The 25653-nt window shown below is 43.5% G+C and overlaps 1 protein-coding gene across 9 annotated transcripts in view; it reads left to right on the top strand.

Annotated features, from left to right (window-relative positions):
* The window catches only part of LOC121603419, a 146284-nt gene extending 120936 nt beyond the window's left edge, over positions 1-25348 (top strand). For 7 of the 9 annotated variants that reach the window (XM_041932082.1, XM_041932083.1, XM_041932076.1 and 4 more), the window contains 10 exons: positions 5729-6307; positions 15719-15959; positions 16032-16423; positions 16503-16669; positions 16752-17112; positions 17178-17242; positions 17322-17550; positions 17636-17763; positions 17833-17943; positions 18137-25348. In XM_041932082.1, the coding sequence (XP_041788016.1) occupies positions 5729-6307; positions 15719-15959; positions 16032-16423; positions 16503-16669; positions 16752-17112; positions 17178-17242; positions 17322-17550; positions 17636-17763; positions 17833-17943; positions 18137-18424 (2561 nt within the window). In that variant the 3' untranslated portion in view covers positions 18425-25348. Of the gene's footprint in view, positions 1-5728; positions 6308-8987; positions 9414-15718; positions 15960-16031; positions 16424-16502; positions 16670-16751; positions 17113-17177; positions 17243-17321; positions 17551-17635; positions 17764-17832; positions 17944-18136 lie in introns of all 9 variants that reach the window. The other 2 variants (XM_041932081.1, XM_041932085.1) reach the window with 2 other exon arrangements.
* Positions 25349-25653: the final 305 nt, after the last annotated feature.

Below are 25653 nucleotides of genomic sequence, written 5' to 3' on the forward strand. Positions count from 1 at the left end.
ATTCTTCACCATCTGGTGTGTGATATTCGCGTGTACTGTTTGTTCGCGTAATGTGTTCAATACTTTTATTACTTAATCTTTCACGACAAATTTTACGTTCCAGCACCAAATCAATGCACCCGTACCTTTTAGCCATCCTTTTAACCAATATCTGTATAACGTGATAGTGATGCACAGGAGTCAATTATGTTTAGCACTATTTTAGTTTGAAATTTAAGGAACAGTGTGCACGTCCAAACAAACTCAATCCCAATATTTCACCATTATTTCAAATCACAGAAAATCAACCATAAATCATCATCTGTCGCCTTCATTCTGCTATTTGCGTCACGTCTTAACAATGCAATTTTCATTTAAATCACAATAAATAATGCTCAACCTTCTAGTAAGTAGTCCCAACTGTCCGAAAAAGCCCAAATCTTAGACAGTTTACTCGACATTAAGGTTACAAAAACAGGGTTGCAGCTTCTCCTCTTTTCTTGAATTATTACAATCAACAAACAAAACTAACTTAAAACTAAAAAAAAAACAACGCAATCAGCCGATTTCTGATAGTGTGGCATAAGAAGTAAATAAATCAAACAAATGTTGGGATACAGTTTAACCAAACTACCATAAGTCATACACTCCGGCAAATACCATTAACATCAGCTGTGCGTTCATGCATCCTTGTTTAAAAGAAAAATCTTTAAATCTTTATTATATTCATTCAGAAACATTCGCTTATGACTGTGAATCCGACATTGTTCCTTTTGTTTGTAAACAGCAAATACATAGACAAGCCTGACGTGGTGAAGGTAATGTAGCGGGGAATTTGCAAAAACAGAAACCAACAAGAAAGACAACATACAAAAAAGGAGTAACGATGCGAAGCACACCCTTATCAACATCATCAACACCGGAACTTTTTATCGCGCGCCTAGAAGAAGCGAGCAAAAGGGAGCTAGTGAGGAAGCTCAAGATTTAGCAATGAATTGCAATCCCCTGCTACTGCTCGGAGCGCTGTCGTCCACATCTCCATTTACGTCCGGGGTTTAGCACGGAATATGAGCACTTGTACACGCGATCTAATTAAACATCTTCCAAGCAGCGGTACTCATGCATGCGACCAGCGGCGCACGGACCTTCTTCTTTGATTAGTTGTATTCAAAAGAGTGCAGCAACTTTTTCCGGTATGAAACCATCTCTGTGGACTTTTGATTTCAACGCGTTTTTCCCTGAGCAGTACGTGGGGTCTGCCTCATTTACCTTTGAAAAGAGATGTTATGAGAAATGTAGCCACTACTTCTAATTATTACCAACGTAATTTTGAACAAGAATTTATACATTGAAAAAACATTGAAACAAGTTTAACAACCATTACGAAGGGTGAAAATCCCTGTATAATCCCTCAGCAACGAATTCTTCCTTAGATTATACTGAGCGTTCCCTCTGTCTATTAGGTAAGGCAACGGCTGTTACCAAGCGACTTCTCACCATCCATCGTTCTGGAATATATAGGCAGTACCAATTTTACACTGCCAACGACGCTACCAAACGCCCACCAAAGGTGAGCTGCGTGAGAAGGATTCCATCGCCACAACAACAAAAAGAAAATTCCCCCCGGGATCCTATCCTGTGGAAGAGCCTCCGATTACAAACCACACGTACCACCATCAAAAGATGTGCCCACCCCGACTGACTGTTGTTGTCCGCTGCAAACATAGTGAGCGTGTGGGCATGGCTGTTGTTTTTTCTACATTCTTGTATACTGCAAACGTATACTCCATCCCACGGCACACGTTCACCCACCGTCCGAGGAACCGGGTGAATCAATTACAATGGAATGCCCCGGGACGTGTAATGCGTGCAAACGCGCCTGTGCCCGATTTCAAGTACGGCACAAAGAGGAAAATACTCCACCAAATAAGCGAACGCACCTTTTGTCCTTACGGGTAGCAATACGCGGCACCAACAGCAGCAGCACCGGCTGCCTAAAACCCTACCGATGGTGTAAACCATCAAGCTTCCCTCCATTTGCGCTTCCGGTGCTGTTTCGCTGCACACGCAGAGAAACCCGCGTGGGAAGGATAATTGAGTTCCTGGTAGTACGGGTGTAGTACATAAAAACAAGATTTAACGGGTCACGGGAGGCTCACCCGTAAAAGGGTAACATGCCCCTCCGTGTGTGGTTTCGTTTTTTTTGTATGCCTTTTTTTTTGCTCTCTCTCTCTCTATCTCTCTCTCTCTCTCTCTCTCTCTCATACGCGAGACGATCGCAGGTCCCTGGTTAAAGTAATGAAAATTTTAAACCCCGCGCGGTCGCCGCACGTGCAACGGTGTGTGATTTCAGCTTGCCCGCTACTTCCTAGGCTGTTCTTCACATTCAGCGTAAAATTCCACTCGACCGTAACACGGCAAAGACGCGGCAATAAGTCACGCATGGATGGAGACGCATGGGTCGGAGGCGTTTACAAATGGCCGGCAGAAGAGTTGTATACTGCTAGGGTTTGTGTGTATGTGACAAATCCTCTTAAAACACTGCAAAGTGGAGGCGGACACGCGCGAAATAAGCGGCACTACTGCCACTGCCCTGGTGCGACACTCGGCCCCAAAATGTCCGGAACGTGCCATTACTCTAGAGATGGCATCCACACGCCATCTGATTGTTCCCCATCTTCAGGTGACGGTGAGTGTTGTGAAAATTTCAGACCCTGTCCTCGATTCGCATCGATGCAATGAAGCGTCCCAGAACGTGCCGCGGGTTGTTACGCCGACCTAACGAAGGGAACGTCAAGCCAGGAGTCGACAATAATGGCTACAAAGGCGCAAAGTAAACAAGATACGATCGCGTCAAGTGCTGTCGCCCCTTCGGACGCCCACCGGCGGCTCCGAGACTTATTAGACAGGAGACAAAGTGGTGTACTTCTTTGTGGTCTGTCTGTGAGTCGTGACATCGTTGCAACGCGTACACTTCACACTCGCTCAGGACGACTGAATGCACGTCAGCGCGCACAGTCACAGCCATTGCACACAGGGCGACACGAAAGTGGTCGAGAAGGTGTGCGCACAAGCTGGTGTTCGTAGCGAAACTCTTTCCGGGAACATGAATAATCACCGTGGCACAGCGTGAAAGACCATTCATCTGCAGCGCGAGTCTGTGGATATGGGAATACAGTCCAGTACAGTCATTTTATGTGCCCAGCACCAAACTGACAACTCAATGAATGTTCAATGGGAAGGTGTTGAACAGTGTCGTCATAGAATGTGAGATGGCACAAAACAAAATCAGCACCTGAAAGAACCTTACTTGTTCAACATAATTGCAACGCATTGAAGATACATTTACTCAGCCTCTCTTCCCGGTGCATATAATGAATTGCTTAGCATACATTTGAGTTCGATCAATGCAATATTAACAATCACTTACGACGAATCAGATTGTAGTTATTAAATATCAGACAATTAAAATGGCGATTTTATGATAAATGACTGTTTAAGGCGTAACATTTTGTGTTTGATACAAATTTAAAAGTTTTCCTTCTATTAACGAATTTCACAATACAAAAAGAAGGTACAATTATTCGTTTCCTTTGCCACGGTTTGAGCAAATGTTTCATTGACGGTTGCGTTCAACATTTTACAACCAGTTGACACTTGAATGCATTCCAGTGCAAACCAGTTAACGAGAACCATCGTAACAATGCGGTGCAAGATCAAAGCGTAACATCAAATGCAACTAGGATGATGTACCATGACGACTTGAACAGATGGTTTCCAAAGTAGTCGCAGTAGAACTGGGGTTGAAAGAGGGTTGAAAGAGCCAAATACAATGCACAATCTAGTTTGTCACGGCCCTTCTGTTCTGCAATCGAAAAACCCCCAAAAAGTGTATGGAATGCTCAAAAATATGGCTTAATTTGATTCATATTTGATTGAAGAAAAAAAGTGGTTTGGCTCAAAAATATTTGTTCAAAATAACGAGGCATGGTTTCGAATATTAAGTCAACCTTTTATTTCCACGAATACCATGATGATATCTTAGCGCAAACAATCTAACATGAAAAACCACCACCAACGTATCCATCGAAGCTTTATATACCACCATCGCAACCCTCTCCCAACGACACGTTCATCGAACGGCAGGCACTAACTTTTGCCGCTTACATTCCAATTAAAACCAATCTCCCTCGAAAGAGTTGTAACCGGGCAAACTTAACTGATACACATTGCAAGGTAGGAAGGGCAAACGTACGTCCCGCGCAGCAACATAATTTGATGTAAAAAGATCACTCTTCGTGCCATCATTCAGTTCGGAGCGGTAACAAACTTCTGCACCCCAAAGCATGGTGCAAGAAAAACCTTGCACTAAATGGAAGGAAAACTTTTCTACCCCTCCAGTGCAGAAAAAAAGGAACGCTAGTTGCCCCTGGGAAGGGCAAGAAATCACTCCCACGCCAACAAAAAAGGGGAGTGGAGAAGGGAAAAGTAGGCGCTGGCGTAGCGCCGAATGCCCGATCCGTAATCCTTTGCTGCGCCGTTTGTTACCATCTACCCATCCGTGAATGAAGCGCAATGAATTTGATGACGGCCGGAGGGGTGCACGCCCGGGCCGGAAATGAACAAATAAAGAAGAAGCTCACATTACGTTCGGGGGTTTTTTGCCGGGAGTCCGAGAAATTTACAACAACTTTCGGACGTGAAGCAAGCAAGATCAAGTAAACGCGCAGAAAAAGTAGAAAGTTATGCCAGTTGCAAAACACGCCGAACGTAGCTGAGCGTCAGCTAAAGCAAACCTTTCCAAACGAGGTAAGCAAAGCGGAAGGACAGTGTCTGCAGTGTGTTTGATGCTGTCTGTGGCGCTACCTTGCAGGCAAAGCACATACAAAATGACGTGATCTATTAAAGCAATTTGTAGTTCTCGCAGTTTCTGCGGCTGGCTCCTGCAACGTTGACGAGGGGTTGTTCTGCTTTTTTCCACTTTATTGTGGTGTATGTTGAATGCAGTGTTGAGTTTCCTTTGTGAAACGGGAGCTCACGGGACTGAGCGCGCGGCGTGTAAAGTGGAGGATTCTTTTTTATTCTTCCCGCGCGCATATCGCTTGCACAAACTACCACAACACTCAAGCAAGCGCATCAAGCTGGAAGAGGAGCGTACGAGTGGAACGATCGGAGTTTTGATATTTAATGCTTAAACAGCTGCACACTTGCACCGGGAAAGGAAGTTCGCTTCCTTCCCTTGCGAGATTGCACGGGTGCAGAGCAATGTGTAAGGAGTTATGAGAACAGCTGATAAACATCCCAATGCATCCATGTGATGTACAAAAACCGAGGTGTGACGATGTGCAAAAATCCGGAAATTAAATGTGCTAGATAAATAACAAGAGCTTTTTCAATACCTGTTATGACTTTATTGCACATTCTTTAACGATTTATCACGAAAGTCTAAATGACCTGCATGCAAAAATTGCGAGTGTTTGACTAATGGTTCTTTGAATAAAATCGAAATATTTGTAAAAGGTTGTACTCCAACATTTGTTTTTGGTTTCTTGAATTCCAGCCACACTAAATACAGTACATCTCCAACCAAGAACTTTGCCACTGTTTCACAAATCTAGTTTACTCTTTAATGGAAAAAAGAAATCCAGTCCCCGAACAAACAGTGACTCTTCCCAGCGAAACGAGCTACCATAAATCATCCATTTTGTGTACTGTATTCTTTTCCCGCACCCGTTCACTTCTCTTGCAGATGTGCTTCCCTCCGCACTAGACATATCTTCCGGCACTGCCACCAACTCCATCTATCCGAACTTCTTTCCCTCCGATATCATTGAAGATCCGCCACCCACCAGCACGTATCCGTACTTTCTGTTTCCCTCCAAGAAGTATCCACCGTCGGCATTTGGATCCGCCATTTACCACGCCACCGTCGACTACATTAACCTTCCCGATGGGCCGGGCACGGGCACGACCAACGGCTCCAGCCCGGACACAGATCAATCCTTCTCCTCCTCCTCCTCCTCTTCCTCCTCCCCTGGCCACCCACGGCAGCACTCGGGAACCGAGCACAGCTATCGCACTAGATACGAGCACAATTTTGACACCAGCATGCACCACACCAAGCACCAAAGTCCCACTCACAGTAGCGGTAATAATGCACCGATCGCACCGCCCTGGCCCGATCAGCACCAGCACCAGCAGCAGCCACATCAGCACCCGTACTGGCACGGTGGCGAGAACGGTACCGCCGACACTGCCGGTCACGTTGGTACGGGACGATGGGACAGCATGTCGGTCCCATCTGACCTCCAGCAGCAGCCGGAGACTGGTGAGAAACTCGTTATCATTGTCTCTGTTTTCATCCATATCTCTATCTCACTGTTGCATTTCTTCCACCACACAGCTTAGGAGGGAGCGCGAAAGAAAATGCGACGTTGCTCTGCGGGGGGGGGGGGGTGAAATGTTTGGACAAGTGTTCGATTGACGCTGAGAGGTGTACTTAAAAGAGTGCTTTAAAAATACTTACAGCTCAAGTCGATGTTGTGACCCGTACACTTTCGTTTGCAATCCAGCCAATCACTTTCGTTTGCATCAATACAAGAAGGGCTCAAGCATAGTTCTTTACTTTCTATCACTTGTATTATTCTATTCCTTCTTGTGCGTTTGTCAAAACATACAAAGATTTCGGTTCAGCCAATACTGTTAGACACTCTGCAATATTGAACACTTGTGCCAAAAGTCCGAAAATTATCCTCTTGCCAACAACAGCACTTCTGTAATCACCTGCACCGAAGCTAAACTGTTTGACGCACTCCGCAATGTACTCACTAATATGACTATTTTGCAAGCACTCCCATGACGCACTACCACACAATCGTACGCCAAAACTTACGCACCTGCACTGTGACGAAGAAACGCACGCAAGCACTCCACGCGCACGGTATTGGTCTATGGTAAACACATTCACGATATTCATTCTGCCACCCATACTGATAAACCCATCCAATTACCTCATCTTAAAACTTAATCATTCTTTTCACAGGGTAGTAACAAAATCGAAACATAAAGAAAAAAATACAATCAATTCCGCTTGTTATGTTCTAATGAACATAAAGGGACATAGTAGATCTTTGTACTGTGTGTACTTTACAGTCCAACGGATCGTGCGGGCCATATTATCTAAAACACACCAAAAGCTCAAATATAATTAAATCATATGTAGGTTGTGGTGTAGGCTGCAAAACAACAAAAAATCTATTTGTATCGAGTGATGCAATGATGTGATCGAAAATCATCACATAAAAAATATCTTTGCTCGTTGTAAACTACTGGGCGTCTCCATTATCTTTACTGTGAAAGATAATACAGAAGAATTCAAACTAAAACCTTGAACTGAATTTAGTATGGTGGCTGACCTAACGTGTACGAATAAATAAATTTAGCACTCGTCAGATGTGATTTTATCAATCGATTTTCATTGTTTGTGCCCCGAATAAATTTCTGAGCGATTAGCGCTTGCTGACACCTGTTATCGAAATGGCGCTTTCATCAGCTTGTAATGATATGATTATAAGTTGTACACCAAACATGCTTCAACGTGCAACAGGTTTAGCTATTATCATTATCCTGCTTAGATGGATCACTGGCTGACTGTGGGATGGGTTTCCATGGAACGTTATCGTTGCACTGATTGGATCTTAAAGTGTAACCATTTAATAAATCCCTATTGAAACGCTCATGTTAAGTGGATGGGAAACCAATGGTAGATTCGAAGGCAAATTTAATTAATAAATTGATTTACAAACGAAAATTCAACAAAGGGTTTCAAGTTTAATGTAGCATTGTATTAATTTATTTTTTATGTCATCCATTCAATTGGGAAACAAATCTCCAAAAAATCGCCAATGATTGGTTTAACAGAATAGTTCACAAAAAAACGAGAAAATTTTGTCACTGGATACGGTACAGCAATTAAATGCAACATCATTTCGAAATAAATTGCTTCGTACTTCACTCGTGCAACTGTCCGTGCAGGTCAAAAGCTGAAAGTTGACTTTTGGTTCGTAAATCAAACCACCCTGCTGGGGTTCATTGACAAAACAGAAAAGCAAACGAACAGGCCCACATATTAAACCCAAAAAGCCACACGTCAGACGTAGGTTTTATGGCTTGTCGCTGGTGAGCGTACGAACGAAATGGAACGCGCTATCTCTGTCGAACGGAAAAGTGCATCAGAAACAATTAAAACGAAGGGAGCAAATTGCAACACAAAAACAGCACAGTTCAGTTGACCCATTCCACACGTACAGCGGGGATTTTTTGTTGTTGTTGTTTCAGATTCACTTGAAACCCTTCAACTGCACCGGTTCGCCTACAGCGGATGACCGGCACGTATAATGTTTATTAACTAACCAAAAAAAAGCGAACCTCATGTTCCACACTGGTTCGAGGTTCGACAACTGGTGCAGTTTGTTGATGTTCATCGACCGCAGTCGGTTACTTAAACCGAACTCATGAATTAAGCGCTATACCAAATGAAACATTGGTTATGTACCGCCTCTTCCAAGTATTTCCCAACTCCAGCAGCATCCCGACCCTGCTCATTACACAAATACTCACCTACACACACTCACAAAACCTGCCTCGTATTGTTTATCCTCTGCATACACTCTCTCACACACACACACTCGAAACAAATATATTAACAGGCACTCACACACACACACACACACACACACACACACACACACACACACACACACACACACACACACACACACACACACACACAGATGATTGCAACCACTCATCCACTCATGCAACAAATTAAAAAGCCATTGAAGATACTTCACACACGCTCCCTTGGTGTGACCCACACACACACACATCTCCACACCACTCTATATATCTCTTTCTCTCTATCTATCTATCTCTCTTTCTCTATCTCTCTCTTTCTCTCTTTCACTGCTACATCGATATTCCTCCACCCTCATTCTCCGTCGTTGCAGTGCGGGCAATGGGTGTGGACGATAATTATCACCGTCTGCTGGACCAGAATATGGCCCTGATCGAGACGCCGCTGGTTGCGCCATCGCATTCCTACTACCCGCAGCACTACAAGACGGCACTCTATCCGTACAACATCAGCGGCTACCACCATCTGCACCAGCACGGCGGAGCCGGTGGTCACTTTGGCAGCCACCAACACCAGCACCAGCACTCCTACGGTGGGTTCGAGTACGAGTACGCAACTGGTGGTGGTGGTGGTGGTGGTGTCGGTGGCAGCATCGGGGGCCTCGGATCCGGGGGCTACCTGGCAGCGTCGGCTGGGTCCGCTCCGGTCGACAATATTCTGATCAGTTTGAACGGTGGCAATGGAGATGCGGCCATCGAGCTCGACGGCTCGAGCTACGAGCATACGATCGACAAACAATGTAGGTACCCAACGGCGGACAGCGCCCTGCAGCAGCACAGGATGTCCGGCTGCGTCTCTATCTGTTTCCCAGCCTTCTTCCCCTTTCTCTCCTATCTTGCACCTAGTCTACCAAGCGCGTGATCCTGCATCTGGGAAGTTGGCCGCCAGCCGTGCAGCAGTGTTCGATTTCGGCGCATGATTGTCTTCAACGTTTTGTCTTCCTGTTGTGTTGTTTGTTGTCACATGCCTTTCTGTGTTTCTTCGATGATGGTTGTACGATTGTGACGATTTTTGATGAGTGTATTGTTGAAACTACCACTTTACGTTATTTTTCTTGCTTTTCATGTCATGTTTTCCAACGTCTTTGATGATGGGATAAGCTTTACAATATCCTCCATGGAGAAAAATGGTTAATAGGTTTTTTTTTCTGAAAGTGAACAATTCTTTCGATATCAAATAATATAAATATATGTGTCTTCACTCCTGGATTTAGTTGGTGTTCTAGATACTTTTGCATATTCTCACAATAAAAAGATTCAAATAATTTGATTACAATCATGCAGTCAGCAGCATATGACAATTGTTAAAATAATACTTAATTATATGTCGAAAAAAGAAGCAAAAATATCAATATTTGCTGATATTATTTTCTTCATCGAACCTGAATTGCTCTCTGTATGGAGTTATAATTACATTTAAATTTCTTTGGACATAAACTCAAATTCATCCATTATGATTAATGTCTTTAAAACTTATCTTTCATGGATTTGAATAAGCGTTAAAGATTACTTTCACAGGCAACGTTTTGATACATCTTTGCAAAATGAAGTGAATTAATTTCTAATTGAATCAATCGACACAATCTTCGACCCGTTGCGGCCGTACTTTGTTTTATTCATCATCTCCCATTGCTTGTACAGGCTTCGTTGCAATAACGTACCGTGTTGATGTTTTTATTGGATCCACCACCATCTTCGTACACCCCAAAACGGCCCCGTGTGCCATTGGAATGATCCATCGTTCGATTTACGCCTCACCAGTTGCTGATGTTGTTATTGTTTGTTCATGTGTTCTCTGCCTTCTCCCCTTTTATCTGCGATATGCGCATAAAGCAAATGACAGAATTTACCCGTCGCGTTACGTTGCTGGATGCGCTGGGTGTGAAGTTCTGCTGCGTTGTGCAAGTGTTTTCAGCTATCAGCACCATTAATCCGACGATGATCTGTTGATTCAGCGTTCCCGTGCATGGTATTATGGCGTTAACCAATCACAGCATGCGAAGATCCTTGCCGTGGGAAGTGTTTCGTTTTTCAACCGAGAGCCATCAACCGTTGTATGTACTCGTGAGTGTGTCTGCCTGCGTAAATAATACAGTGAAAAAGCGTCACACCAGTGTGGAGAAGTAAACCATTGCACATAAACACCGATACGCTCACATACCAACCACACGAAGCCGACCAGAAGCAACCCGAAGTGATCGTTAGCGTCGTCCGTGGGTGAACTTGTAGTCGAAATTCAGCGGCATACCACCAGGGCAGCGTCTATCAGCGAGCGACCTTCGTTGGCTACACGCTTTCTTGAGCACACCTCCAACCGTCACCATCATTCGACCCTCCCTTCTTCGCACACAACTTCAGACATTGTGTCCATTTCTCATTACAACACACTCGAATCATAATTTTGTCGGTGTCGGGAAGGTAAGTTCTGTCGGGTAGTTTATGGTTTGCATTTTCATTTCCCCTGACTGTTTTTCTTTTGATTTACAGTTTTGAAGTGATGTGTTTATTTTCCCAAAATAAAAACTCACACAACACACTCTCTTGTACTTGTGCATCCCCGCAGTAAAATAACACAGCAACAATTACAATTTCAGTATGTGCTTTTGAGTTTCTGTATTTCTGGCATCTGGTGTGCGAGATTTAGTTGTATATGTCGTTTTACGTTGATCTTGTTTTTAAAAACCGCAAAATGATGAGATTGATTTTGTTTTGTTAAAATTTTCCGTATTTTTACGTTTGTAACGTTTGTTTTCTACAGTCACGTGGGTTGCATTTGATTTTTGTTTTTGTGATTTCCACCATAAAAACCACAGCAAGCATATTATTTTGCGTAATTCTAGAAGCTACATAGAAGCCTTAAGCCTGTGCACATGCAAATGATGAAACGTCAGTATATAATATGATCAATTGACAGAGCTAAAGCGCTTTGAATAATATACGTTTAATGGAGGAAGATCAAATGGATTAAATGAGAATTGAATATATAGGCATAACACATTCAAGACATACATTGATTCAACGTAAATACATAAGAGGATCTTCTACCAAAACCATTGTGTTACTGTGAACATATATTTTCAAATATATGGTGACTTTATCTGGTTTATTCTTATTACTAATATTATTTACCCATAAGTTAAAGTCACATTTCGAATCAACTGTCTTTAAAAAAAAAAGAGATTCGTGTAATGCACTGTACATATACTTAACAGCCCAAACACTTTGTCAATTTGTCATAACATGTTGATTCTCTGAAAAGTAATGATTGTAAATAGAACAATGCCATGCAGACAAGAACAGGATGTTTAATTCGTGATAGTTTTAGCAAAAAAAAAAACCATTTATAGCAGCAGCATATACAAAATTCTGCCGTTCACTTCATACAATATTTGGAAGGAAACTTGTTTTAGATGTAGCATATAGTTTGACGAACGTATTGCATTTAAATGAGTTGTTTATGGATACAGAAACAATGTGCTCTCGGTAACATTCTTCCACCCCAACTTTCGTAAAATGACACATTTTACACAAAGAATCTTTTTTTTCCTTTTTTGTACAGTTTACATAATATGTGTGCAACTGTGTGTGTGTGTTTTTTTGTATGTGAACACACTCGCAAAAAACTACTGCTTGATACCGTACCGACCACAGAAGACATCATTCTTAAAATATGCTCATAAAAACAACCGTTTAGCTTCCTTCAAACACCGACTCGCTTACACACACTCACACACACACAGAAAACAACCTTCACCAACCATAGTTTGGCTTTAGTTTCCGGTTGATGTTTTTACCCTACCCAGACTCCAGCGAGAGGCCACCGCTGACATAACGCTTGCGTCGCAGTGAAGCTACACGGAGTCGTGTGCTGTAAATCTAACTCCAGGATGTGGTATACTTTCCTTCCTTTTGTGTATTTTTTTTGCGTTTTAGGTAAAGAAAATTTGCCTTCCGGTAATGTTTTTTATTACAATCGCGGTACTGTATGCCCAACGACGCTCAGCGGCCCGGTTGGCTCAGCCCATGATTTACGATAATTTTATTTCTTTGGTTTTTATTGATTTCCAGCACTGGGCAAGCTAGCTGGACGATTCTAAGCCAAAAAGAAGGCTACAACGAACCGTGTTTCCGTTAACTTTTTGTCCTTTACCACGTGGTTTATGATTTTGTGATGAGCCACAGCCATTCTGTAAAATATGTTTAGAGCATGAGGAAAATCTAGCAATTCATTTGGTACAATTTTAACAAGGAAAAATCGTACTATGTGTGCAGCAAGAAATTTGAAAAAATAGCACTTAAAAGTTAAATGGCAAAAACATTCATCTCAGATAATACAAAAAAAACACTTTTCCAATTAAAAGCAAGTGTGAATTCACCCACGCATTGACATCACTTAGCGAGTGGATTCGATTTTCACCCTCCAGCTTGCATACATTTGCAAACCAAATTTAAATCTATTCAATGGTTCAACACCAAGCACCAGAAGAATCACTTGAAACGACTCATAATTGCTTGTTTTTTGCCTCTTAATTTAATTACCTTTGAAAAGGCATTAGCGGGAAAGAAAAAAAAATACCCGCCCCAAAGCATCGCAAGCTAAAATCACTCTCACATCCTATGCATTTCAAGTGCTTCTAACTTCTACTGCCAACAGCTGGCTCGTGGTCCACGGTAGTGTACAACGGATGGTGCTGCGGTCGCAGATTTAAATGCAAATTTATTTATTGAGTTTTTAATTTTCTCCTCATTAAATTTGTCGACCGAGTGTTTTTTTTTTCTTCCTACTTTAGTTTGCGTTTTGCCTGACCGTTGCAGCAAACGAGGATGGTGTCCTTACAATTTTTATGTTTTCTTGTTCGTCCATTTCTAGCCACTTGGCAAAATGATCGTCGCAATTTTTGTATCAATGCTGTCCTGCTCTTTGCTTTCTCTCTTGTCGTTTCACTTTCTCTCTTCCCCGTACACTTGCAACAGCAACAACAACACACACACGCACTCAAACATATTCCTGAACCTTGTTGACTTCCTGTTCCCACCACAACACCAAGAAGGCATCCCGAATACACACGCTAAACGCCAACTTGCTCATAATCTTCCTTCTCAAATTCAAATCCTACGAATCCTGCCGAAACATCATTGAGTTTCAAGGAAGAAAGAGAGATGGATGGAAACAACTATGGAAAGGGGGGGGGGGAGGAGAAACTTAGTGAATGGTTCCTGCCAGGGAGCTGTAGGGAAGTGGGGGTGAGGAAATCATTTTCATCGAGTGGCTGCGCTCATAGACGACTGCAAAATTATCGTCATCCGTCGTCGTTCACGGAAACGTCAGCTGCGCTGTTCCGGCTGTTCGTTGAAGCTCGTTCGCTCCACACCCTCGCGCATCTCGCTTCCAGCAGAGGGCCATTATCGCTACACGCCCGCTAGCATACGACCCGGAACCGTCCGCAGTGCTCACAGCTTGCCGACCTTCCCTATTAGTAGCTTTAATAGCCTCGCTCCAGCTGCGCCTTGAGACGGCATCCCAGCATCCCTCGTCAAACGATTTGATGCTAAATTTCAAATTTATGTTTTATTTATTAATATTTTTCCACTCTAACACCGCACTTGTACCGTGCGGGAGGCGGACAGGCATTTCAAGGGAGAGCAAAAAAACAAAGGGAAAGACGGTAGGATGGGATTTGCCGCTGTATAATGTTGCTTCGACTTCTTTCAAGCGACCCAGACTAGCGACGCGCTTTGAATGTTAAAGCTCGAACGACATTGTTAATTAAAGCGATTTGTGCTGAGATTAATCGGTAACAATGTTGGCCGTCTTTGGCACTTTACGGTTTGGAGGAGGGTAACACTCTGTTTTATGTTACTGGATAATGATTTTTGTAAGTCGTCGTCAATAGCAAAAAAAAAAACAATCTATTTCGATCATAAAAGTGACGTTTTACACATTTGATCGAATCTAATCCCGTATGACAATCTGAAAATTAAAACAAAACATTCAACCAATTAACAATCGTACCATTCAAACGATCAATCGTAACATCACCAATCAAGATCATTCATGCGCTTCATCATTTACAAATTTTCTGCACATTAGCATATGCTTCTACGCTAGAATAGTATTACTGCATTTTGCCTTGCCTTACTTTACGTTTTACTACTTCTAGTTTGTCACTTTATAGTTCCTTACTGTTGTTAGTTGATTTGTTTGTTTGGATTACACTAGCAAACGGCGTCACTAGCAACGCTTATCTTCCGACAAACGGTTCCCGGCTCATCGATTCAATCCACGATGGCATTGGAAAAGCTTTCAACGGTGTTGTAAAGAAATGTTCCACTCTCCTTCCACACATATCCTCGATCTCGTTCTCGCTGCCTTCACTAGCTCTTCATCTTCGTACGTTTCCGTTCCAATACACTCATCACAATCGTCTATCGGTCAGAACCAGCAGCTCGATTCTTCTCTTCATACGTTTTCAAATTGTATCGTTATCCTCCTTTGCAATTCTTTGCCTCTCTATCTCTTTTCCATTTTCTCATTTTGGATTACCATTATCTCGTACTTTTCCTTCATGTTCGTTGCCATTTTATGACCACTTCTCTCAAGCTACTGTTCCTGAATTGTCGATGCAAAACAGGTACCACCGACACCTTGTTCTTTTGTCTGTTTTTGATTAATTACATTTTTGAACATCTTCTTCAAATATTTCGTATTATATTCTTCCTATAACTACACACATGCATACATATATCAATATGTATATGTTTGTGAATTCTACTACGCTACTACTGTGTTCGCTGGTGGTGTAACATTTATGAAAACAAAACATACACAACTGACTCACGTAAAGACGAAATAATACACATTCCCGAGGACCTTCTGCTCGGGCGACGACTGTTTTACTACCGCATACTTCCGGTGCAGATGATTACGTTTTAGCAACGGCACTTTCTATCTCTCTCTCTCTCTGTTTCGCTCTAATTTCGAATGTAAACTTGATGTATGCGACTCACGCTATTGCCTGTTTTCCCTCCCCCCATCACAAAATAGTCGGATCGGACGACATAGAGGAAAAGGAGGCGGAAATGAGTTTTATTCACTTCCAAAGTACCTGCCATCTGGCGCTCGACTCGTGTCGCGACGATCAGGTCTGCTCGTCCGCCCTGAAGACAGTGCTGATGCACTGCGATCAGCATCGGTGCAATCGGAATGCCTGCATGGAGTCGCTGCAAAGCTTCTACAAAAGCATCCACGACGATCTCAGCCTAGACATTGCCTTCTGCCTGTGCAGGTAAGCCTTCGCATCGCTCACGCTCATTGCACTCATTGCAAAAACTTACACTCCTTTACCGACCGTCGGCAGAAAAACGCCCAACCGGCACGACAGCTGCATGATCGCGCAGGAAAAGCTGCATCCCGTGTGCGCCCAGCGACCGCCGGAAAGCCTCAGCCAGCAGCAGTCTTCATCGACCGGTAACGGCATCGCGTACAATGCGCCGCCAGCGTGCCACGCGGTCGCGGAGCTATGCCGCGAGGATGAAGACTGCCGCGCCCGGCTGGAGGTGTTCGAGCAGTCCTGTGCGGTGGACAGTGTGACCAAGAAGTGTGCCGGAAAGACAAGCGCTTGCAGGCAGGCTATGCTTGGCATTCTGGGCACACCGCTCAGGACGACCTGCGCCTGCCAGGGCTCGGACATGCAGCAGCTGTACGACTGTCTAGGCTGGCAGCGGCTGCTCTGGCTCAACCCCTGTGTCGGTGAGTACTGGCGAGAGTTGGGAGGGAGAGATGGTATTTAAAACTGCGTCCCAACACGGCTGTCTTTGACCGCTTACAGTCGAGTCGCAGAAAGATTTTCACCTGAAGCGGCTGGCCGAGCTTGGGCTGCTGACAACTACGACGACAATGGCAACTACCACCACAACCATGACTACAACTACCACCATGCGAAGCACCCGTATCACCCATCCACCAACGCTTCCTCCAACCAAACCAAAGCCAGTGGTAAGCGGAAATCTCTGTCCATATATTCTTTCTACTTCCTTTTCTTTTACACCTGCGTTTAATCTACAATTTTTGCGCACAGTATCGACCAAAGCCTACGGAAATGCACACGATCGAGACGAACTACGTCGAAACACCTGACACGCGTCCGGAAACGTTGGTACATAACCAAAATGGGCTAATCGAGCGAACGGATCTCGATCGGGGCCATCCACCGCCGCAGCCGGACGAGTACGATCGATCAACAGGCACACGGCACCAGCCGGTCGATAGCGACAGTGAGGATGATGATATGGTGGGACGCTACGACAAGGGCATCTATCAGCGGCCCGACGAACAGGTGCTTCACGTGGCCAGTACGGAGGTGCAGGAGCTGGAAACATTTCCACCCACCACCGTTACAACAACCACAACCGAACCGACAACAACGCCGGTTCCAATCAGTACGTTCCCGTAGTCCAGTAGCATCGCTATCGATACTAAACTCTTTTACTCCGTTCATTTGCAGGATACTGCGTGGTGCAAAGATCTCACCAGCCCGATCAACTGATCGCGGAAGGGAAAAGTCGTCGGGTAAGTTTACATCAATACACGGTTTTGCGTGAAAGGTTGTGTGCTTGATCTCACCCAACTTTCTTTCCACCATCAACAGCTCTACATTCTCGATGATGCCGAATGTAGCGAGCTTTGTACGTGCGGCGGCGGTGACTCGCTCGCCCTAACCTGTCATGCGCTGTGCGTTCCACTAGCTCCCTGCCGGACGGCCCTGGCGTACTACAGCCATGCCGCTCCGGCATACCAAGCGTTCCGTGGCCGATGCCTCTGCTATTCTGGACGGTTCATCTGCATGAGGCCACCTCCGGGAGAGTACCAGCTTCCGGGTGAGTCTCTATATACAAGCGTGATCATACAGCGTCGAAAGTAGTAGTTTTGGAGGATAACTAAATTTCCCTCTGCACATTTCAGGTGGCATCTTTCTTTTACTAGGTTATAGTTCAACCGACGAAGCACTGTTAAGACCGCACACTAACTTAGGAGTACAGGACGCCGTACGTGCCCTACAGCAATACGTCCTGCAGCATATCGATAATTCGGTAAACAATTACGCGAAACGGCATGTAATTCATCTGCTGATGATCGGTTTTTCTGTTCGACCATTCCAGACCCACTGTACATTAACACTGTTCAACATCACCGAAGAGAACATCATTCTTTCGATCAGGCTACCGCTCGATCCCAAGCTCACACCGATGCAGTTGTTAAAGATGGAGAAGGTAAGCGGATGCACCACACGTACACATTCATTCGACCGCAGTTGCTAACTGATTGTTTGTTTGCTCGTTTCTCTCTCTCTCTCTCTCTCTCTCTCTCTCTCTCTCTCTCTCTCTCTCTCTCTCTCTCTCTCTCTCTCTCTCTCTCTCTCTCTCTCTCTATCTCTCACACGCTCTCTGCCTCCACCTTACCCAGGACCAGTGCACCAGGATACTGGAAACGATCAGCCACCAGATCAACACACAGTACGTCGAGCTGTCCGCCCATCGTTTGCTCAGCATCTTCAAGATGGCGGAGGTACAGATCGTATGGCCCGAGGTCAGTTACGCCCGGCGAAATACCACACCCCCGCCGGTGGTTAGCTTGATCGCGGCCCTAGTGACGGTGCTGCTTACCGTCTGCGGCACGCTACTCCCACCCTTGGTCCGGTGGAACCAGCGGAACCATCAACGAAGGATAGCAGCATCCCCATCAGTTACGTGACGATCGACAATACCGACCTAAAGTGGGAAGGAAGGAAGCGTAGGGCACACGCACAAAGCCTCTCATCCCTTTGTCCACTGTCCTCATATTGACGGTGTGAAAAGCAATGGGGTCCGAGTACGACAACCGTGCGACAAGTACGCGAAAAGCTAGTAGGACTGTGTTAGTTGTAATATAGTAGGATACTTTCGCCCCATGACGGTTATTTAGTGTACGATTTTAAGTTACAGCACCCATCCGATCGGATGATGCGTGATTGAACGGACATCGTTTTACTCAACCTCATTATCAATGCCATTCAACACACACCCACACACCCTCACCAACACACGCTCCCGAAGGTGCTAATACTCATGCTTTCACTATGGCTTCGATTACTATTACCACTATTACTACTACCACTAATACTATACTGCTACTACTGTTAACAAACTACACATACTCTTATCACCCTCATCCCACGTTGCTATCTCGTTTTTATGGTTATCATTATCTTCTAGAAGAAATAAAAAGAAACCCCCAAAGAAGTACTACCTACTACTTCGCTCTACCACACACCAGTGTCACCATACTGACACCGACTGACGTGATCGTGCTATTGTTGTAGATGATTCCTTGCTCAGTTCTTTCGTACCGACCGAGTTCTACTGTGCAAAGTGCGAAATCAAGATGGCGTGAGATTGAAACATTTCAATCTTCTTGTCATACAAACTCGGGTTAGTGTGTGTGTGTATGTGTGAGAGTGTGAGCATGAAAAAAATAAGTAACCAGCCCAGTAGCTGGTGCGATCGAGAGTGATCCGTTGTGTGCATTGGTACGTTGTTTGGTGAGCGTGAACGGGTGCACTACTATCGGGTGGCTGAATGGACGAGCTTAAAGTGCTTTAATTTTAGTTGGAAAATTCCTTTCACCAGTGAAACTGAAGCACAAACTAGCACTGGATGCCGATTAGTACATGTCGATCGTCGTTAGCTCATGTGTGTTTGTAAGTGTGTGTGTGTGTGCTTGTATATTTGTGCTTTATGGAAGAAATATAAGTTGTGTGGGAAGACCCAGTGATTTGAAGGTAGGAAATGATCGGTTTTATGTTGGAGTTTTATTTATTCTTCTTCTTTTTCTTTGGTACAACAACCCCTATCGGTCAAGGCCTGCCTGTACCCACTAGTGAAGTGGGCTTGGCTTTCAGTGACTTATTGTTACCATAGCAGGATAGTCAGTCATACGTATGAGGGCACGATCTATTTGGGACTTTAACCCATAACGGACATGTTGTTACGTCGTACAAGTTGACGACTGTACCACCAGACCGGCCCAAAGCATTATTAAATCATGCAAAATAAAGAAATACTTCCAAATTTTTCAAATCACGATGATTCAAACTACGATTCGTATGCTTTGTTGAAAGGATATGTGTGGATATTTTTTAAAATATATTTTAAGCATTTTTTCATTTATGAAACACTTCTTGTTTCATCATTCTATAATATACAATCATCGAACTGTCAACCATTTTTGTACAATTTGATTAAAACGGAAGCCTTTATTCGATTAACGTACCCTACAAATACTTTATAGCACTTTGATTTCACCCAAACGCATCGTAATCCAACTAAAGGTAAAATGATTTTCACGAATTCTTTTACGGTTTTATTCGAAGTTGCATATTCTGGTACTTTAATACTTGTGGCACTTTTTTCCATCTTTGCATTGCCATTGCTTTTGAAAATTACTCTTTGCAAAATACATTTCAACCTCAGCATTAAATCTGGCACCGTCGTCCGGTGCATTCTCGACAAACAAATCTATCCCTCAACCCCGATGCACAAACCTGCCCAAAACTAAGCGGGCATAGAATTGTCCTGTGCTACAGGGCGAACACGCGAAACCGGCAGCACCCAAAACCGGCAAGCAAATCGCTCTGCATTCATCGAATCATTTACCCGTGAGACCTCCCTGCATCCAAACTCACGCCACCGGAATGAGCGATAGTGTAGCAATGGCAAGCACATTGCGCTCAGTCCAATAGCAAGCGCGCAAGCGAGCGTGTCGGGCTCGGTGGGATTCATCAGTGGCGCTACGCCATTTATTGTCATCCTGTTTCAGCAGGGAAAGGCTTTTTTTTTCGATCCAACTCAGCCCTGCCTAAACCATTGCCTCGAAAGTTGCGTTTTATTTCAGAACAACGGAGTAGCAAAAAAAAGGAATTCATCAGTCGGAAATGTGGGCCAACACACAGAGGGTGTACGAGGCGGGATGGCGAAATGGTCCATATCATCGCCACGCTTCTATGGTTCAGTCTGCGTCTGTCTAATGTAAAGATGAAAAGAAGCGCACGGTACAAACTAAAACAACAGCCCATCCTCCCAAAGACCACACTATCAGTGCCAGGGTGTACAATGTGTGTGTGTGTTTGTGTGTGCTTCTGTGGTTGCAAGCACGGTCAGAAATAGCGTAGGGGAATTACAAAAAAAGAAACAAGAACAGCTTTGCTTCGATCCTATCAAGCTCTCTAACCTTTTACCACTGGCCGGAGTAAACAGTGGCCACTCCGCAGCACACGCTGTGAACGGGGCAGAAAATAAATCACCGAAACTCACCGAAAAGAATCGATAATTTGAGAATTGGACATCCGTTGATAATGGCCATTATTCATACGCGGCTGCTGGAGCGGTTCGGCACACCCAACCGTTGTTGGGAATGTAACAACGCGCACCAACGCGAATGTGTTTGAGAAAGGATTTTCGATGGAGGCGTACCAACGCTAGCTTGTGCGAGTGTGGTTCTGTTCTAGCCTACTCTACCCCTTTGTGGAGCTCATAGGACCATGCACCGTGAGCTAGGTTTGCCACATTTAAAAAACTGATCCAACAAAAAATGTGTAAACTTGCAGAGCAGAGTGTTCTGGAAAGCTCGTCGGTTCCATCCAACCGATGAATATGGAGCATTTGGTTCGATTTGCACTTCGACACCGTGCTTAGTCTGCCACTTCCAGTGCTCGACCAACCATGATCTTTACACGAGAGGGATCGAAAAAAAAATCGACAAACACTCACACACATGCTGTGCTCGTGCTTCAAAAACGGATTTTATAGTCCCTTGTTCGACACGCTGTCTGGGCGGCTTGGTGGGTGATTGGATTGGATGCTTTCTCCGCTCCAGTCCCGTACCGACACCGAATTGGATTCGAGTGGGGTATCACTGTTACACGTCTGTGTAAGGTACCGATCTCCCGGGAAAGCTTGTTGAATGTGTGTGAATGTGTGTACAGTGACAGCAGCGGTAGTATTATAGCAAGCGATGCTCTGACATTTAACTTGCGTGCTTTGTTGTTCTTAGCTCGACCCTTGCTGTGGTCCGGGTTTTAAAGACACGGTAACAAGATCAACACCGTTCGTCGATGACCTTTTTTCTTACTCTCTGTCGAAGATTTGGGTTCACAGAGGACGAGTTGAACTGTAACGTATGCTGCGAACGCAACCAGCAAATGGTACGGTGGCATTTTTGACATCGTTTTCGGCCCACGTGAATTTTTAACGATCCCCTGTAGGGTCATTAATAATGCAGAGCGTAAGATTGTTACTGTGTTTTGTTTAGTATACACTGTTTTTCTTTAGTTTGCTTTAAGCGAGAATTAATTCATATGATAGGCTTACGCAGAAGGCGTCGTCCACTGTATGCACCTCACTGAAATCTGCCCATTTGTCCTCTAACGATCTGATTTCGTCTTTTTTCTCAGATTTTTATATGTTCGCTTTAATTTCACATTCTTTTTTTTTCATAATGTTTGTTTTTTTTTTCTACGATGTACTTACAGAACCAAGATACCTTCCTTCATATTGCTTGTTATCTTTTAGCTTATAGTAAAGCGAGGTTATTTATCGAAAAAAAAAACAAAAATGCTGAAAAGAATGAACCAAATGCAATGTTTACACATATCGTTAGCAAAAGCCAGAAGGATTGATAGAATCCAGCAGAAATATGTATAGCATAAGGTGTACACATTAGCTCCCGTTTTGTAGCAGTAGTGACAAAAAACAAGGCCATGTCCAACCAGTGTTTCGTAGGTAGCGGATAAGGTAGAGCAACAGGCGACTGGCCATTTCATTTTCCACCGGTGCGCTCTAGTTTGCTTTTGTCGATCCTTTGTGTACGGAAGTTTAATCCTTACTTTCTCTGCGACACTACAACAAAACGCTTATCAGGACCCATTCATGTGCTTTGACTGCGAGTGTGTGTGTGTGTGAGGAAAGAGTATGAAAGCGAACAAATGTGTGTGGAAAAGTGTGCTCGAATGCGTGCGAGGAAGTTAGTGGTTGCGTGTGTTGGGGTAGGTACGGGCAACATAATTTAGCTGGTATAATAATAATAATAGCGAACGACCGTGAAGCGCGTTGGTATGAAATTGAGAAATTAAAACTATTCAACTCTTGCACTAATGATATCGGCAGTGCGTGAAATGAAACAAATGTATGATCTTACAGTCGTATGTTTGTAAAAATGTCTTCCTTAACAAAACAGAATAACAATTCGAACACACAAACACTCAGTAACACTCTGAACACGAGCATACACACACATATTCGAATCTGGTACACACTGCAACATCGTATACACTGCGAAGAAATCAAAATACTCTCACACTCACTCACACACAAAACACACAACGGTTATTTTGAGAAAACTGCACTCAAAAAGTAAATTTAGAAAATCCACTTTCAAACACTACTCATCACATTGAAACATACTCATACACAACACAAAAAGCGAAACACTAGAACAATATGAATTGACTAATTAAGAAAGTATAAGATTAATAAAACCAATGTTTGCCGCTTTACTGTAAAATGCAACTTTGTAAAACAATGTGACGTTACACTATAGAAAAAAAAAACAAATGTTTAAAAATAAACATGTGCGATGGTAGGTGCAAAACATGGCCACGTGGTGTGGCCGGTGTGAGGAACGTGCACTAGATTACAGCAGGGATCTTAGGGTCCCTCCAATCGAAGAGCACCTTCAGCTGTAACGAAGGATTGCACAGTAGAGATAAATAGTATCTGTATCAGTACTCGAAGAAGCTGTGAGCTATCTGTCTGTTAGGCAAGTGGAACCCTGAAAGCGGAATATCCAAACTAGTGAAGTAAACCAAAAAACATTAACAAAACCTAGAACATACGCAGCGAGAGAGTGTAGCGAGATGGCAAAAACATACAAACAAACAAACAAACAAACAAATGTTTCTGAACAATATCACTTACCCTAGGTGACGATGTTAGCAATAAAAGACACACAAAAACAAACAAACAGTCATGCCGCGGTATCAATGCGCTAAACTAAAACAACCCAAAATGTAGTACCATCCAAACAACGGAAGCGGAGGAAAAGGCCTCCGAGGTTTGCGGTGCGGGAAGCTCTGAGAGCCGTTCGCCACGCTCTCGGCAGCAAGCGAGCGTCGCGCGAATGTACGAAGGTAACTGGTATGTGCATGTTCTTTTGACATTTTAGACACTTTGGAAGCTTGCGTTTTGAGTGAACATTTTAGGTTTAAGAGCCGTTGGTTATGATTCCTGAACGATCCGGTTATGAACGCATGGCTGAAGATTCGAGCCGCGTTAGCGTAAAGGAAAACAACTGAAAACGATGGGTGTTTTGTTTGAATGTAAGAATACGCAAAGAGAATAATAATGCATACCACTAAGCAAAACAAACTCACATATCATACAGCTCATTTACACATACAAAACATTCGCAAGTTTTCAGAACATAAGTCGTAAAAGACAAGCCCCAACAAATCACCCACACAAAAATACCACGTTCATACCTTCACAAATAAAACAACTAGAAACGGAGCACTGTAATCGAATATGACACACCAATCATCCTTACCAGTCGTTGAACCACACATACACACACACACATATCATACGCAAATACACTGAGCCAGTTGCACTGAGGATTCATAAAAGCAAATCTAGAAAACATTGTTTATCACAAGAACAGTTTTTATCAAAAGAAGCAGCTCCCTTCCCAATGGCAGTGCTTTATTTGTTACGGACCGGTTATTGTTGTGGGGTGAATGGTTGTTGCTGTTTTCAGTCCTATTTTTATCATGCACGCTTTATGGGCGCTTGTTTAGGTTAAATTTTAGCAAATTTTAAATAGAAAATCCGTCACATTCTAGACCAATGCTCATTCACAGGATAGGAAAGACGTGCAAGGCCTGAGAAAAACCAAATAAGAAAAGCAAAAACTGTTTTGAATGACAATTGTTTATGTACGTCGAATGAATACAGTAATCTTTTAACGACTTTACGAGACCCGCCCAGCCAATTTGCCGAGAGAATCGAAAACTGAAAAAGTTGAACAAATACACGAATATCAGTGCAACATGTTGTGCTTCTTCGCGAACGGATCGAAAGTACGAATAGTGGCACCAAACCAATGATCACTCCTTTACCACTAGGAAAGAACAGTAACAATACAATACTGTTTTACAAGGTTTCCTGCAACTTTATCAGCATCAACGCCCTCCTGTTTCCTTTTCATAAGAAAAACACGTTTTTATGTTCGTATTGTTAAAATCATCCGTGGGTTATAATAGGTTCAAAGGATTGACACAAATTTAAGAGCAATGTCCAGCATAATGGCAAACAAAAACATTACTGATCCGAAATGAAAATGTTAGAAGCAAAGCGTGTAAAGATAGTAATTGAAAAGAAAATGAAAGAATCCCCTAACTAACCAATATTTCACCAAACATCAGTTCATAGGCTCGAGATATGGCGTGCGAGGCAACGAAAAAGATTGGGGAAAACGGATACTTAAAAAAAGCTAACAAAAAAAAAACTAGTCCAATGTAAGCTCCCTGTAAGGACTGGAAAGCGTGGTGTGTGGAGAATAAAACAATCTAAAGACAAAACTGTACCGGATTAATTGCAGGATTCAGGTCCTTACAAGCGTATAAGCTTCGAAATGTGTAGCGCGTGGAAAGAATAAAGGTATGTCTTGTTTGCAGCGGAAGTGAGAAGGGTGGCCACATAATCTCACCTCAACTTGCTTTAGGAAAGGTAAGCTCGTTACGGTATCATCCAACCGTTCAAACCGATGGTAAGTTTGTATGGTTTTCAGACGTTCGCCGGTATATGGATCGCTGTTCGTTCAACGTGGCAATGCTGCTAAATCCTTCTGCTTATGATTGTTGTAAACCAATATTCGTGGACAATAGGAAC

This window comes from Anopheles merus, chromosome 2R (genome assembly GCF_017562075.2).
Source record: "Anopheles merus strain MAF chromosome 2R, AmerM5.1, whole genome shotgun sequence".
Lineage (NCBI taxonomy): Eukaryota > Metazoa > Arthropoda > Insecta > Diptera > Culicidae > Anopheles > Anopheles merus.